The following is a 14,456-nucleotide window of genomic DNA, read 5'->3' as shown; positions in this document are numbered from 1 at the left end:
TTAGGTATGAAACCGTTTTGGTCTGGATGTATATAGTTATGTATTATTGCTTTGAGTCTCTGAGCTAGTATTGACATGAATAGCTTATAGTCCACGTTGAGTAATGAAATTGGTCTGTAATTTTTAATTTGCGTCGGATCTGAGTCTTCTTTGTGTATTAATGTAATAATAGTTTCTGTCCAAGATTTTGGAATTTCTGCTATCAGTAGTGCTTCGTTAAAAACTTGTCACGAGAGTCTCAATATGACTGGGTCTGTCATCTTGGGGGCTATTATGAACCGATCGTTTCCCAGTAATCTGCTAGTTCCAGCCTCACGGGTTCAGTCAAGTGTGTGGCATAAGTTCCCCCCACTAGGAACCCATCAACTTGCTCAAAACGAATTGGTTGGTTGAGCTTTTTAGCTCGGATCCCCAATTTTAGATCTGTGGGTAGGTTAATTAGGCACCTTGTGCTGCCAGAGTCTATAAAGGCTTGGAAAGTTCCTTGGGTCCCTGTTTTGGGGGCTGTTAGGCGTTTGGGGAAAAGGAAAGGATGGATGGGTCCACTCAACATTGGGTCGTCCTTGCCTTCGTCCTCGGTGTCATAGGGTTCGGGGGACTGATCTCCCTCATCTGGGATTCCTCTTGTTTCGGTCAGGTGAGCGAAAAACTCTGGGCTTTGGGGAGCTTTCCGTGGCACGTGGGTGGCGCGTTTGGGCCCTTGTTCCAGTCGTGCTTTGGGCGGTGGAGCTGGTCCCAGTCTAGGGGTTCCACACCTTGCTGCTAGGTGGCCAATTCCCCCACATCTGTAGCACCTCAGTGGGTTCCGTGGGGCGGCTGGCCTCTGGGTGGGCTGTGATGTTGGGGTTTCTCTTCTGTTGGGTGGCCCCTGGTCCGGTTGGCCTCTCTCCTTTCTATCTGGGAGTCGATTTGTGCTCTGATGATGTCTCCGTCAGATAACAAAACATCTGCAAGCAGCAGTCAAGCTCAGAGAGCACCAAGGAGGCCAACAGTTCAACCTTGAGTGTCAGTGCTAACAGACTACCCAAAATAGGGTTAATATCTTCATAAATGATTTAAATGAGGGAATAAAGGGGGAACTCACCAAATTTGCAGATAAGACCAAGCTGGGGGGAATAGCCAACACTTTAGATTCAATATCCAGAAATTCCTGACAGACTTGAGCACTGTGCCCTATCCAACAAAATGGAATTCAGTGTTGACAATAGTGAGGTCTTAACACTTAGGTAAGTGTAAGTAAGGTTCTACATTTAGGCAAGAAAAACCAATTGCACATGTGCAGAACAGGTGGTAACGGAGTAGTAACTACAAGAGGGATCTTGGAGTCCTAGTGGACAATCGTTTAAATATGTTCCAACTGTCAAAAAAAGCCAACACAGTTCCAGGATGCATGATTCCACCGCACACAAGGCGGCACGGAGAAGTTGCAGCTCACCTGCTTGGGCCCAGACCGGGCCGGTTTGGCACAGCCTCTCTAGATGGGACCTGCGGCTTGGGAAACGGTCGTTGGAGGCCCCATCCGGAAAGGACCCTGGACAGGAAGGGGCATCCAAACCAGCCCTCATCCTCATCTCCTTCCCCTCTCTCCCTCCTCGGCGGGCCGTTGGCTCCGCACACGGGAATCCCGATGGAAGTCCCGAACCCTCTCCCCTCCCTCGGGCCGGGCGCTGCAGGCAGTCGGGAGCTCCGAAGCTGCCGAGGGCCTCCTGCTGGCAGAGGCGAGGGGGCGGCGGCGCTCGATCCCCGGACGGGGCTGGGCAGCACCGGAGCCCCGTTCCTGCCCGGACGGCGCATTCCGTTCCGTTCCGAAACCGCTGCAGGTGCCGGCGGGGCGGCAGCGGTTTGCCTCTCTCCCCCTCCCTGCTCGGGCCCCGCTCGGACGTTTCCTCCCTCGGCCTTGGCCGGGGACGGAGTTGGGCCGGCGGGAGGGAGGAACCGCGATGGAGGAAACGGGGGGCGGCCGCCTCGCCCGTCTCCCCGCCGGCTCGGAGCCGGGCGGCGGCAGTAACAAGGTCGCTCCTCCTGGCGGGACGCCCCGCGGCCGCCTTTGAAGTCGGAGGAGGGGGGCGAGGCGTCTGGGCTTCCTCCTCTCCTCCTCCCCCCGCCGCTCCCGGCCTCCGCAGACAGACGGGCAGCCGCGGACAAGCCCGGAGCTGAATTTCGCTGAGGCGGCTAGCAGGATGCCCGACCCGAGGTAGGCTCGCTCGGTCTGTGGCCCTCAGCCAACATGCAAAAGCAACGGGGTGGGAAGGGGCTCCGAGGGGGCGTCGAAAGGGCCCCTCCCTGCTGGCTGGCGGGGCGCCGTCTGGCCCGGCGCAGGGCGTTCTGAGGCTGCGGTTACGTAACCCGCGGGCTGGAGGCTCCAGCCGAGCGGCGGGTCAGCGCCTCCTTCGCCCGCGGGGCGCTCCGGCTGAGGGGGGCTGGTTGGCGTCCCACCCCACACACACACACACACACACACACACACACACACACACACTGCCCGGCGATCTGCTGCTCAGGCTGAGGAAGGGGGGCTCCTCCTCGAGGGCACCAAAGCGCCCGGCACACAGCCCCCCTTTGCTTCTCACGCCCAAGGTGGCAATTACGGCCACAGCGCCCTGTGAGGCTGCAGGTTGGCTAAGAGCTCAGCTGTGTGGCGGAGCAGACTCGAACCCAGGACTCCCAGTTGTACGCAGTCTCACGGCTGCGCTGGACAGGGTTGAGTAGGTGCGCTCATCGGTGACAAGTGCACAAGTGAGTTGCTCGCCTCTCGGCCGTCCCTTTTTCACCAAGTAGGAGCATTCAGGTCCCAACTTAAATAGCCATTTTTAAAGATATCGGACTTGACTATAAGGTGTAATTAACTGAGTAAAAGTTTTATATTCTCCCCTAAAAAACAGCACCTGTGTTAAGTCTGCACAAGATGTTCCTGTAGTCTGCAACTTTTTTCCTCTGGTAATCCATTCCTACTCCCGCACCATTCCAAGGGTGTTCATCCCAAATTGTATAGCTATAGCAGTTAGCTAAACTACAATTAGCTACAATTAGCTACACAATTTGGGATGAACACCCTTGGAATGGTGCGGGAGTAGGAATGGATTACCAGAGGAAAACAGGAACCAGGAGCTCCACTCAGGTGACCCTGAGGACACAGGTAAACTCCCAACGACCCTCTAAAAGGATGCAAATGGCCAGCTATCTGCAAGGAATATACCGTATTTTTCAGAGTATAAGATGCACCGGAGGATAACACGCACCTACCTTTTTTGGTTTTTTTTATAAAAAGTTGTTTTTAATTTTTTAGACACACATACAAACATTCAATGTATTTTCTTTGAACAGAGTATTTGGCCGGTTCACAAATTTAAACAGTGTTTAGTCATTTCAATTAAATTTACAATTTCTATATTTCCTTTTTGCCATATTTATTCCTCATCTATTTTTTTAAAAAACCAATATTACTCTTCATCCTCATCTCTAATCTTAATCAAATTCAATTTTTCCCTTCTATTATACCCCTTCCCATTGTCATCTATTTTTATATCCATCCTCACATTGGTTAATTATGTAATATTACAGTTGTTTAATACAAATTCAACATTTTAATATAAATCAATTAGTTATATAACTATCTTTTTTTGTATATTAATCAATATGAACATGAATATTCCAATTATTTCCATGCAATCCAATTTCTTACAAATCAATTAATTATATTTACCAATAATAATAAACCAAATAATTTTCCCCATATATTCCTCCAAACCACAACTTAACCATTTCTGCTTTCAACACAATATACAATTAATAGTATCTCAATTATTACAATTCCCTAGTTAAATAGAGCTTTCCTCTTATGTTACTCATTTTCACATCTTAAACTCTCCCAATAACCCAAATAGTTTTGCCCATATAATCCTCCAAATCACAACTTAATCATTTCTACTTTCATCACAATATATAATTAAAAATATTTCAATTGTTACAATTTCCCTAATTAAATTTAAAAATGTTCTAGCGGTTATCCAAGCTACAACTTAATCCTTTTTACTTTCACCACCATATACCATTAAAGGTATTTCAATTGTTACAGTTTATACTTACTCATATTTCTAAAAAAAATTAAAAAAGAAAAACTTATCATTGTCTAGATTTCAAAAATACAAAGACAAATATTCCAATTATTATTCATTTCATTTTTACAACCATGATTTCCCATTTATTTTTTACTACTATTCATATTTAAATTCTAAATATGTATAACATCTTTCTCTTTCATTTCTTTTTCTCCCCATTTTTATTTTTGCCTTTTTCTTTCTCCTTTTTTTCTTTTGTGTTTTAAACTCTTGAGCTCTCCTCTTTTGCCCTAAATTTCCCATTGTTTGCACCTATCTTTTTTAGTGAGAAAAAAGAAGAAAAAGAAATCTACCTCTGCCTAATTTTTCCTTGCAACAAACAGCAAACAACCTGCTTTACTTTCAGTTTCGTTTTCAACATAACCTGATTAGCACAAGGGTGAAAAAATCTGCTCCAGCACTCTTTGAGCAAGCAGCAGAGCCCTGTGCAAAACAGCTGAGAGCAAATCAGCTGAGAGTGGGGAGGCCAATCTAATCAACTTGTGCTAATTAGCCTATGCTGAAGCTGAAAGGAGCTGTTTTTTCTTGCTGTTTGCTTGCAAGTAGGTAACTGCTGCGAGGCACAGGCCAAAGGGTGGGGGCCAGTGGGTGGGCATATTTTTCGGTGTATAAGACACACCTAAATTTTCACCCCCTTTTAGGGAGGAAAAAGATGCATCTTATACTCTGAAAAATACGGTAAAGCCTTCCATTCCCCACCATTCAGTCAGGGCTGAAGAAACTTCTTAGATGAGAAATATCTTCAAAGAAACAAGGAAGTCCAGTTGCCTCCTGAAAAAGCACCTTTGGGATTCCTTCAAAGTATTTATGGGAGGGGGGAATGGATTTTCTGAGAATGCCCTTGAATCCCCTCCTACCCCATGCCTTTTGCCCCCACCCCCACCTCCACCCCCTGGCCAGCCTCTGTGTGCTGCCCCAGATCTACAGTGGCTGGAGGGGGGGCAGAATATGAATTGGCCCAATTTCAGAATGTCGTCCTGGACCCCTTCAGTAGAGGAGTTTCAGCAGGACTCAGAGGGTGCTCCATTAAATGGGCAAAGCTCCACCAGGATCGCCCACCGCTGGTCAGGCCTCCTGGGAAAAGAAAGGCTGATCATGAGGTGTTGCTTTTCCCTGGCTCAAGAACTCCTCCAGGACAGATGCAGGCAAATCTCCTCCCTATGGCTGGCCATGGAGGAGGCGTGTCTGGGTCACATCGCCCCAGGTTTTTCGCTGGCAGCCAATCCAGACCACAGACCAAATTTGCACAATTTGGAATGTGTAGAGTCTTTTTGCTACTGTTGGCGACAGCCAGAGATGAGCAGAAGTTTAGGAAGTTCAGTCTCTTGGCAGCCAGAAGCGGCGGGGTGTGTGTGTGTGTGTGTGTGAGAGGAGGTGGTGAGAGGAGGAGACACGAGTAAATCTTTGATTTTGGGCTGCACGAGGTCGATGTATGGAAGCATGTTGGGCTGTCCTCCTTTTAAAGAGTATATTTATACAAAAGTAAGCCGATAATGTTCAGCACAGCCGATTCAGTTTTAGCTAAGTGTCTCTGGAAAGGATTTGGGAGCTTGTTAAAGTACTTAACAAATGGAGAGTAAACCAGGGGTGAAATGCTCCCGGTTCGGACCAGATCACCCGATCCGGTAGCGATGGAGGCGGGTGGTTCAGAGAACTGGTAGCAAAAATCCCCCCACACACACATATGCCCAGTTGAGCCGCACAATCATCAGAGGCTTTTTTTTTAACTTTTAAAAGCATTTTTTCAAGAACTTCGGCCGAAAAAATGCTTTTAAAAGTAAAAAAAAAAAGCCTCTGATGATCGCACAGCTCGTCAAAGGCATTTAAAAGAAAAAAACAGAGACCGCCTTCTACCGCATAACTCCCAATGACCGGTAAGATCCCACAGAGTTGGTCTCCTCCGAGTCCCGTCAGCTAAACAGTGCCGGCTGGCGGGCCCGCGGTGAAGGGCCTTCTCTGTGGCTGCCCCAGCTCTCTGGAATCAGTTACCTCCTGAGGTCTGGACCATCCCCACCCTATTGGCCTTCCGAAAAGCGGTGAAGACCTGGCTTTTCCAGCAGGCCTGGGGCCGTTGATCTCGTTCTTGCAATCCAGCGAGATCTGGCCATGAATGGTGTGAATGAGTTTTAATGTTTTTAATGTTTTTAATTTTTAAATGTTTTTTATAATGATTTTAAATGCATTGTGAGCCACCCTGAGTCTTCGGAGAGGGGCAGCATACTGAATAAATAAATAAATAAATAAATAAATAATAATAATAATTAATAAATAAACCAGGTCATGGTTGTCGCAAAGGTGCTTTTTTTGCATCCTTTTAGTGGTTTCAAAAAGGAATCCACACCAATTTGCACCACTCAGGTGACCCTGATTGGCACAGATAAATCTCCAGGTGACCTTAACAACCTATTAAAAGGATGCAAATGACCAGCTGTCTGCAAGGAGTATAAATCCTTCCATTTCCCACCATCCAGTCAGAGTTGAAGAAGCTTCTTGGATGAGAAGAGAAACGTCTTCCAAGGAAAACCAGAAAGTCCAGTTGCCTTGGAAAAGCACCTTTGGGACCGTTAAGGAAGGGCACTTTGCAAAATGCCTCTTTGGAATCCTTTGTGTAGCTTTGCTCATTACACTACACATTATACCTTTTTAAAAAATATTGATTTACAATATTTACATGACCCACCCATCCTAAAACCAGAACTCTAGACAGCTTGCAACCACAGGATAAAACAATGTCATACAAAAAGTAAAAGCGAAAGCAGTAAAACCCGAAACGGAAAAAAGTGACATCATCACCAGCCCTCCCAATACAACTCAGTTCTTCTCCAACCCCTCAGATTCACCCCCTCCTCACATTTGGGGGAAAAGCCAGCTTTTTACCACTTTCCGGAAGGGTAGAGAGGACCTGAGGATCCCAAGGTGAGGTGGGTATTTCCCAGGACAGGAGTCGTGGTAAGATATAGCCACATTTTTATGTATTAAATAAGCCACATACATCACATTTTTATGTATTAACATTTCTGTCCCATTTCCTGTTACAAATCATCTTTGGGGTGACTAATAGCACTAACATAAAATTATAATCAGACATGAAAAATGAGTTAGAATAACCAATAAAAATTAAGTCCAGTGAAACCTTATTTCAGTCTTGCCTACTAGTAAAAGGAAGAGGAAGAAAAATGTGGCCTGAACACTCTGCCAGCAAAAATGGGCTCCCGAGCTCCGTTTTCGGCTGCGATGGCTTCCTGCAACCCTCTGCCGCGAAAACGGAGCTCCATAGGGCCGCAGTGGGACAATCCTTCGTTGTTTCCAGGGTGGCCCCGTGGGCCAGATCTAAGCATCCCCCAGGCCTTGAGTTTGACACCCCTGTTCTATAATGATCAGGTTTTGCTACTTGCTTTATTAGGATGAGGAGAGTCAAACACAGCTGGGACCACCAAGTTCCTCATGGCTGTTCCCACCTCAAGAGGACTCTTGTGCTTGCATTGTTCGTGCTGAACGCTGCTCTGACATTCTCACAGGTGAACATTTTCTTCTCGGTGATTTCATGCACAAGTTCTCTTTCATTTGTCTTTCATGCACAAGTCCTTCCACCTCCTTTTTTGTTCTGTATTCCTTGAGAAAGGTTTATTTGTTAATTTTCAATGATTGAACTTTGTTGCATTTTCAGTTGTCCCAGAGTCTGAATAGTCGAAAAGTATTCCACACTCGGCCCCTTGTCTGTAAATTGCTCTCCCATTTTCAGCTTTCCAGTAATGGACCTGGGAGCTGAGACTGGTCAAAGGACAGCCCCACTGTTGTGGGCAGGGCTACTTCACATTTTCATCCACATTTGGGAAGGGAAAGGAACACAATTCCTGCCCACTGCAGCAGGAAGAGCAATTTTTTTTATGCCTTCATTCACTCAGCTTTGACACAAATTAAAGTCCAGGGGAAAAGACTGTGGAAACAAACCTTAGGGAGAGCAAGGATTGGTCAGGATTGAAATGCCAAATTGCAGGCAGCAGAAATAGCCTGCAGTACTAACCACTGTGCCACCACAGCTGATGATAGATAGATAGATAGATAGATAGATAGATAGATAGATAGATAGATAGATAGATAGATAGATGATAGATAGATAGATAGTGTTGTGGCCCGTCAGCGACCTGTGCAGCTAGTAGCTGATTCCGGCAGCAAGGAGGCTGGTGTGGTGCTGCGCCAGCAGCCTGTGCAGCTGGCACTAGAGTCGGACAATGAGGAGGCTGGAGAAGATGTGGTGCCAGAGGCGGGGATTCAGCCAGGGCCTTCAGAACCTCCAGAAGCTCCCATAAGTGAAGAGGAAGAAGAGGAGCCTCTTCTCGATGCACAGGCGCGCAGAGCTGTCAAAAGGCAGGAGTGGCTCCTCAGGAGGAGGTCTCCTCGAGAGTAATGCTTGGGGCTAATTGGCCACTCCCTTAGCCTATTTAAGGAAGGACGACGACTGAGGCAATTTGCAGGGAACAACTTCATTCAATCTCCTTCGTGTCTTGATCTTAGTTCTCTGCAAATTGCTTCTGGGCTTTCTGCTAAACATAATAAGATTACGATTATTTATTCTTTGGATTCTTGTAGGCTGTTAAGAAAGTTAATTAACAGCCTTTGTTTGAAAAAGACTGATTTAATTTAGTAAACTAAGGTTTGTACAGACTTTGTGTGTGCTGCGTTCTTTGGGGTCCGTAGCTGGGGCAGGACAGATAGGTGGGTGGGTGGGTGGGTGGGTGGGTGGATGACAGACATAGAGAGAGAGAGAGAAAGAGAGAGAGAGAGAGAGAGAGAGAGAGAGAGAGAGAGAGAGATACAGTAGCAATATCACTTATATGCAGCTTCACAGTGCTTTACAGCCCTCTCTAAATGGTTTACAGAGTCAGCATATTGCTCCCAACAATCTGGATCCCTCATTTTACCCACCTTGGAAGGATGGAAGGATGAGTCAACCTTAAACTGGTCAGGATTGAACTGCCAAATTGCAGGCAGGTGGTAGGCAGCAGAAATAGCCTGCAGTACTGCATTCTAACCACTGTGCTACTGCAGCCCTTCAGATCCCTGAAGGTCCCCTTATGGGAAGCCTTTGGAGGCGAATCATGCAAGAATGGAAGGCAGTAGCAGGAAGGCAGATCCCACTGGATAGAAAAAATCTTAGCATGAAGAGCAATTGAGTGTGTGTGTGTGTGTGTGTGTGTGTGTGTCTTTCCTGTGTTGTGTTCAAGTGGAGGCTGAACAGCCCCCTACCTGGGTGTTTGAATTCAAGTTTCCTAAGCTAAGCAGAGGAGCAAAGGGGTTCCGTTCTTGGCCAGTCCAAATTCATCCAAGGGGTGCCTGGATGTTTTGGGAACTTTGAGGTGCTTTGGCTGGTAACTTTCCATACTCCAGGCAAACGACCTTGAAATTACCACGAGCTGGTCCCATGATGATCTCCTTGTCTTCAGTGGTCATCCACCTCCCTAGTCCCCACACAAGTATGCATACAGGTTTATTGCTGCCTCCCCTCCCCAGCCCTTTGATGGCAGGATGCCAGCACGGCGCCAAGCCTAAAATGCTGGATGTGATGTCAGTTATACTAGACTTAATGCTTGGTAATAGAGATGAAATGATAGAAGGGGTTGAGGATGCAGGAATTTTGGGGAACATGATCACATGATACTAGAATTCAACATAATGCAGCACAAGTAATCGAACAAAGTCAAATGTGTGTTTTAGACTTTAAGACAGCTGACTTCAACAAACTTAGAAAGACTTTAAGAAGGATTCCATGGGGACTTCTGGTTGATGTTGTGGTGAGAACGGCTGGAAAATACCAGAGCTCTGCTGGGCTCCGTGAAATGCAGCTGGCAAGTGCTTGCTGGGAGATCCTACAGGATTAAGCTGCACTGGAGGGGTGGTGAAGAAAGGAGAGGCGCTTCGTCAATCACAAGGAAACTGCAATTTCCTTGTTGATCTGAAGAAAGCTCTCCTGAATGGCAGCAGGGACAATGGCCATTTTTGGTCAGTCACAAGCTAGGACAACTGGGACACTAAGATCTTGTGCTGGAGCGGTGTGTGGCTAGAACAGTGAAACTGGGTGAGAAAATTTCCAACTGTTACCTTAGAGAGTTAACCTAAATTAAAAGTTCCAAAAAATGATATCCAAATGTTAAAAAGGCAATTGGATTTATGGAGAAAAGATTAAAGACTAAAAACTAAAGAGGAAGATTAAAGATTCAAGATTTAGAAGTAAAAGAAAAACCTAAAGGATTAGAAGTTGAAAGATAAAAATCCTGTATATGCAATTATTATATATATTATATATTATTACTGTGAGCACTGTGTGAAAAATATGTTAACCCAGTCATTACACTGTCCACAAAAAAATGCTGATTGTTAAAGAAAAACTGTAAATAAAACATATACAAAAGAAGAAGGAGGAGGAGGAGGAGGAGGGGGAGGAGGAGGAGGAGGAGGATTCCACGGATGGAAATCTTAAAGGGGCAAACACTTGGAAACTCTGAAAAATGAGATTATAAAAGCCCAATCTCACACAATAGTACCGAGAAGAAAAACAAGAGCCCCAAGATGAAACCAGCAGGGTTGTATAAAAACACTCTGATCAACTGAAAGACCAAAGAAGTCAAGTATAAAAAGCGGAAAGAAGGACACATATAACTAAAACAGAACACCAGCAAATAGCCCAAATCTGTAAGGATGAAGTCAGGAAGCTAAGGCTCAGAAATTGCAACCAACGCCAAAATCAATTTTAAAAGTCTCTTTCATTATGTAAAAAACAAGAAATAATTAGGGAAAGTGCATGTAAAAGATGAAAGAAATGGTAGACATTCATTCTGCAAGACCAGAAACAGATTTCAATAGCATGAAAACCAAATAAACATTTCTTAATGCTAAGAACTGATGCTTTAAGCCTGTCTTTGGCTTTCCTGCAAATATAATAAACATTTCTGAATATGTTTATCTGGATGAAGTTCTTCTTTTAGAAGATATTTGGGAACAAACAAATATTTCAGAGTTACAAGAGCTGGGGAAGAAAAAACAACTTACTTTGGGTGTTGACGTAATATTTATAATACATGTCAAGATTGTGGTTTGCAAGTGCGTCAGTTCAGTTCTTCCCTGGGGTTGTCTTGGGCCAGGTTGAGATCCAGCCCTTCCAAGAACCATTTAACTCAGCCATCAACCATCTGGAGCCTGCAGAGGCTGCTGCCTCCCCTCCTTGCAGTCCCAGGGCACCCGGTTAACAGAGGCTGTTGCCTCAGAGGAATCGTTTTATCTGCTTTCACAATTTATGCAGCCTTGCAAGTGGAGACCTGGGAGAGTGGATTTCAGGGAGCCAAAGTGCTCTGCAGAGTTGAGAATTTCACCTCCAAAGTCTGGAAATTCACACAGAAAATCACTGCAAGAGCTGCTTAAGGAGACATCGCCCACACAGATGGAAGCTTGAATAATACTTATTCCTCTATCGGGCGATTCCGGGAACAGCCACTTGGTGAGTAGTTAGTATTGAAGAACTCTCTTAGGAGATTCAAAATTCCCAGGATTCTGCACATAAAGCCATAATCTAGTAATGGATATAAAAACTGAATGTTATGGATGCTACTCCATTTTTTGTAGATTTCTTTTATCCTGCCTTTACTATTTTTATAAAACAAAACCTTCCTTCTGTTTTCCCACAACAACCATCCTGTGAGGAAGGTTGGGGTGAGACAGAGTGACTGGTGCAAAGTCACCCAGCCAACTTTCATGCCCAAGGTGGGACTAGAACTCACTGTCTCCTGGTTTCTACCTGGTGTCTTCACCACTAGACCAAATTGGCCCTATATTCCCATATATTCTCATGTTATGCCACATTTTCATCAAGAATGCCTTTGAAGGTAGAGAAACAAGCCCTGAGGGCATCTGATTTTCCTCTTGTAAGCAGTTTTTTTTTAAAAAAAATTAGCTGATCTTCCAATCTGTTTGGTGTTGATAGAATGAAGGGGGGGGAGTATTGCAGGCAGTAAGGAAAAAAACAAGAGTAACCTAACCCATTGGGGCCAAAGTCTCACTGAAATAAAACCAGGTTTCTAGAATGTCACCAAATGTGGGGACCTTACCCAGGAGGGGCACTGCATACTCATTATAAATTATATCTAATACTTGGTTATAATTTTTCCAAAAACTCATATCTATAAATATATTTTATTTTAAACTGATCATGCATGTCTAGGAATGAAGAAATATTTATATCGAATACTGAATTCACAAAAGAATGCAAATGACCAGCTGTCTGTAAGGAGTATAAATCCCTCCATTCCCCATCATCCAGTCAGAGCTGAAGAAGCTTCTTGGATGAGAAACGAAACGTCTTCAAAGGAAAACCAGAAAGTCCAGTTGCCTCTTGAAAAAAACCACCTTTCGGACAACCAAGGTCTGATTGTTGGATTGCTGGATGACTGAGAATCTCCATAGACATTGAATTCGACAAGCAAGTTCTTACAACCAGTGTTACTGGATAAATTTATGAAATTCCAAAATCCTTAGAACAGAGATTAATCAATTTTAAAGAACAATATATCTAAAATCTTTTCTCAATCTTGGCAACTTTAAGATGTCTGGATTTCAACACCCAAAATTCCCCAGCAGCACACTTTTTTTTAAATTATATTTTTTATTTATAACACAACACAATATAACAAACACAAAACACATAGTATATGTTCCCTTTTTACAACTGTTTTGTAACAGTAATCTTCTAATATTTACATTCCCCCCCCCCCAATTCATCTTATACGAAAGGTTCCTGATGGAGCTTGGGCCATTTCCTGAGACTCTGGCTCACAACTCGACTGAGGACCTGGTGGTCGCCTGGGACAGGGCGGCTACTGGGGCCTTGGACCGCGTTGTGCCTTTGCGGCCTCTGACCCAATGCCGATCTCGTCTAGCTCCTTGGTTTTCCGAGGAGCTGAGAGAGATGAAACGTCAGGAAAGACGCCTGGAGAGCGATTGGAGGACAAGCCGATCTGAATCTGACCGAACACAGGTGAGATCTTATATTAAGACCTACCTAGTGGCGATAAGAGCGGCGAAGTCTAGCTACTTCTCTGCTCTTATTGCATCTGCAGAGAACCGCCCAGCTGCACTGTTTAGGGTGACCCGCTCCCTACTTCAGGTGGGGGTACGGGAAGATCCCTTAAAGGGTCGAGCTGAGGATTTTGTACAATTCCTGCATGATAAAGTCGCTCAGATTCGGGAAGGCCTGGACTCCGATTGGGTAGATCCAGGGGAGGAGACAGGGGCAGGTCTTGAGAGCGTTATCTGGGAAGAGTTTGACTCTGTGGCTCCTGAGGACGTGGACAGGATTCTGGGCAAGCTTAACGCTGCCACATGTTTATTGGACCCGTGTCCCTCCTGGTTGGTACTGGCCTCCCGGGAGGTTACACGAGGCTGGCTCCAGGGGATTATAAATGCTTCTCTGAGTGAAGGTGTCTTTCCCGCCGCCTTGAAAGAGGCAGTTGTGAAGCCCCTCCTCAAGAAGCCTTCCCTGGACCCGGCTATATTATCAAATTATCGTCCAGTCTCCAATCTTCGCTTTGTTGCGAAGGTTGTTGAGAGTGTGGTGGCGCGACTACTACCCCGATACCTGGATGAAGTTGTCTATCTGGATCCGTTCCAGTCGGGCTTCAGGTCATGATACAGCACGGAAACGGCATTGGTCGCATTGGTGGATGATCTCTGGAGGGCTCAGGACAGAGGTTGCTCCTCTATCCTGGTCCTATTAGATCTCTCAGCGGCTTTTGATACCATCGACCATGGTATTTTACTGCACCGGCTGGAGGGGTTAGGAATAGGGGGCACCATGCTTCGGTGGTTCTCCTCCTTCCTCTCTGACCGTTCACAGTTTGTGTTGGCAGGGGGGCAGAGGTCGACCTCGAGGCACCTTATTTGTGGGGTGCCGCAAGGGTCAGTCCTCTCACCCCTTCTATTCAACATTTATGTAAAACCGCTAGGCGAGATCATCCGTGGTTTTGGGGTGAGTGTTCATCAGTATGCTGATGACACACAGCTATACATCTCCACCCCAGACCACCCCAATGATGCCCTTGCTGTGATGTCCCGTTGCCTGGAGGCCGTGCGGATCTGGATGGGGAGAAACAGGCTCAGACTCAACCCCTCCAAGACCAAGTGGCTGTGGCTTCTGGCGTCCCGGTATAGTCAGCTAGTACCATCACTGACAATAGGGGATGAGATCTTGCTCCCCACAGAGAGGGCCCGCAACTTGGGTGTCCTCCTGGATTCACGGTTATCTTTAGAAGATCATTTGACGGCCGTGGCCAGGGGTGCCTTTTATCAGGT

At 45.8% G+C, this 14,456-nt stretch overlaps 1 protein-coding gene across 1 annotated transcript in view; it reads left to right on the top strand.

Moving 5' to 3' along the window:
• Window positions 1-2,093: 2,093 nt before the first annotated feature.
• ADAMTSL2 (ADAMTS like 2) overlaps window positions 2,094-14,456 on the top strand; it is a 121,703-nt gene continuing 109,340 nt past the window's right edge. The window contains exons 1-2 of the mRNA XM_070955592.1: window positions 2,094-2,194; window positions 7,522-7,636. Coding sequence (XP_070811693.1) covers window positions 2,181-2,194; window positions 7,522-7,636 — 129 coding nt within the window. The 5' untranslated portion in view covers window positions 2,094-2,180. The remainder of the gene's footprint in view (window positions 2,195-7,521; window positions 7,637-14,456) is intronic.

This window comes from Pituophis catenifer, unplaced genomic scaffold (genome assembly GCF_029215685.1).
Source record: "Pituophis catenifer annectens isolate HBS135680 unplaced genomic scaffold, rPitCat1.0.hap2 SCAF_17, whole genome shotgun sequence".
Lineage (NCBI taxonomy): Eukaryota > Metazoa > Chordata > Lepidosauria > Squamata > Colubridae > Pituophis > Pituophis catenifer.
Note: the sequence above shows the minus strand (reverse complement) of the source record. Positions and strands in the feature narration are given on the sequence as shown.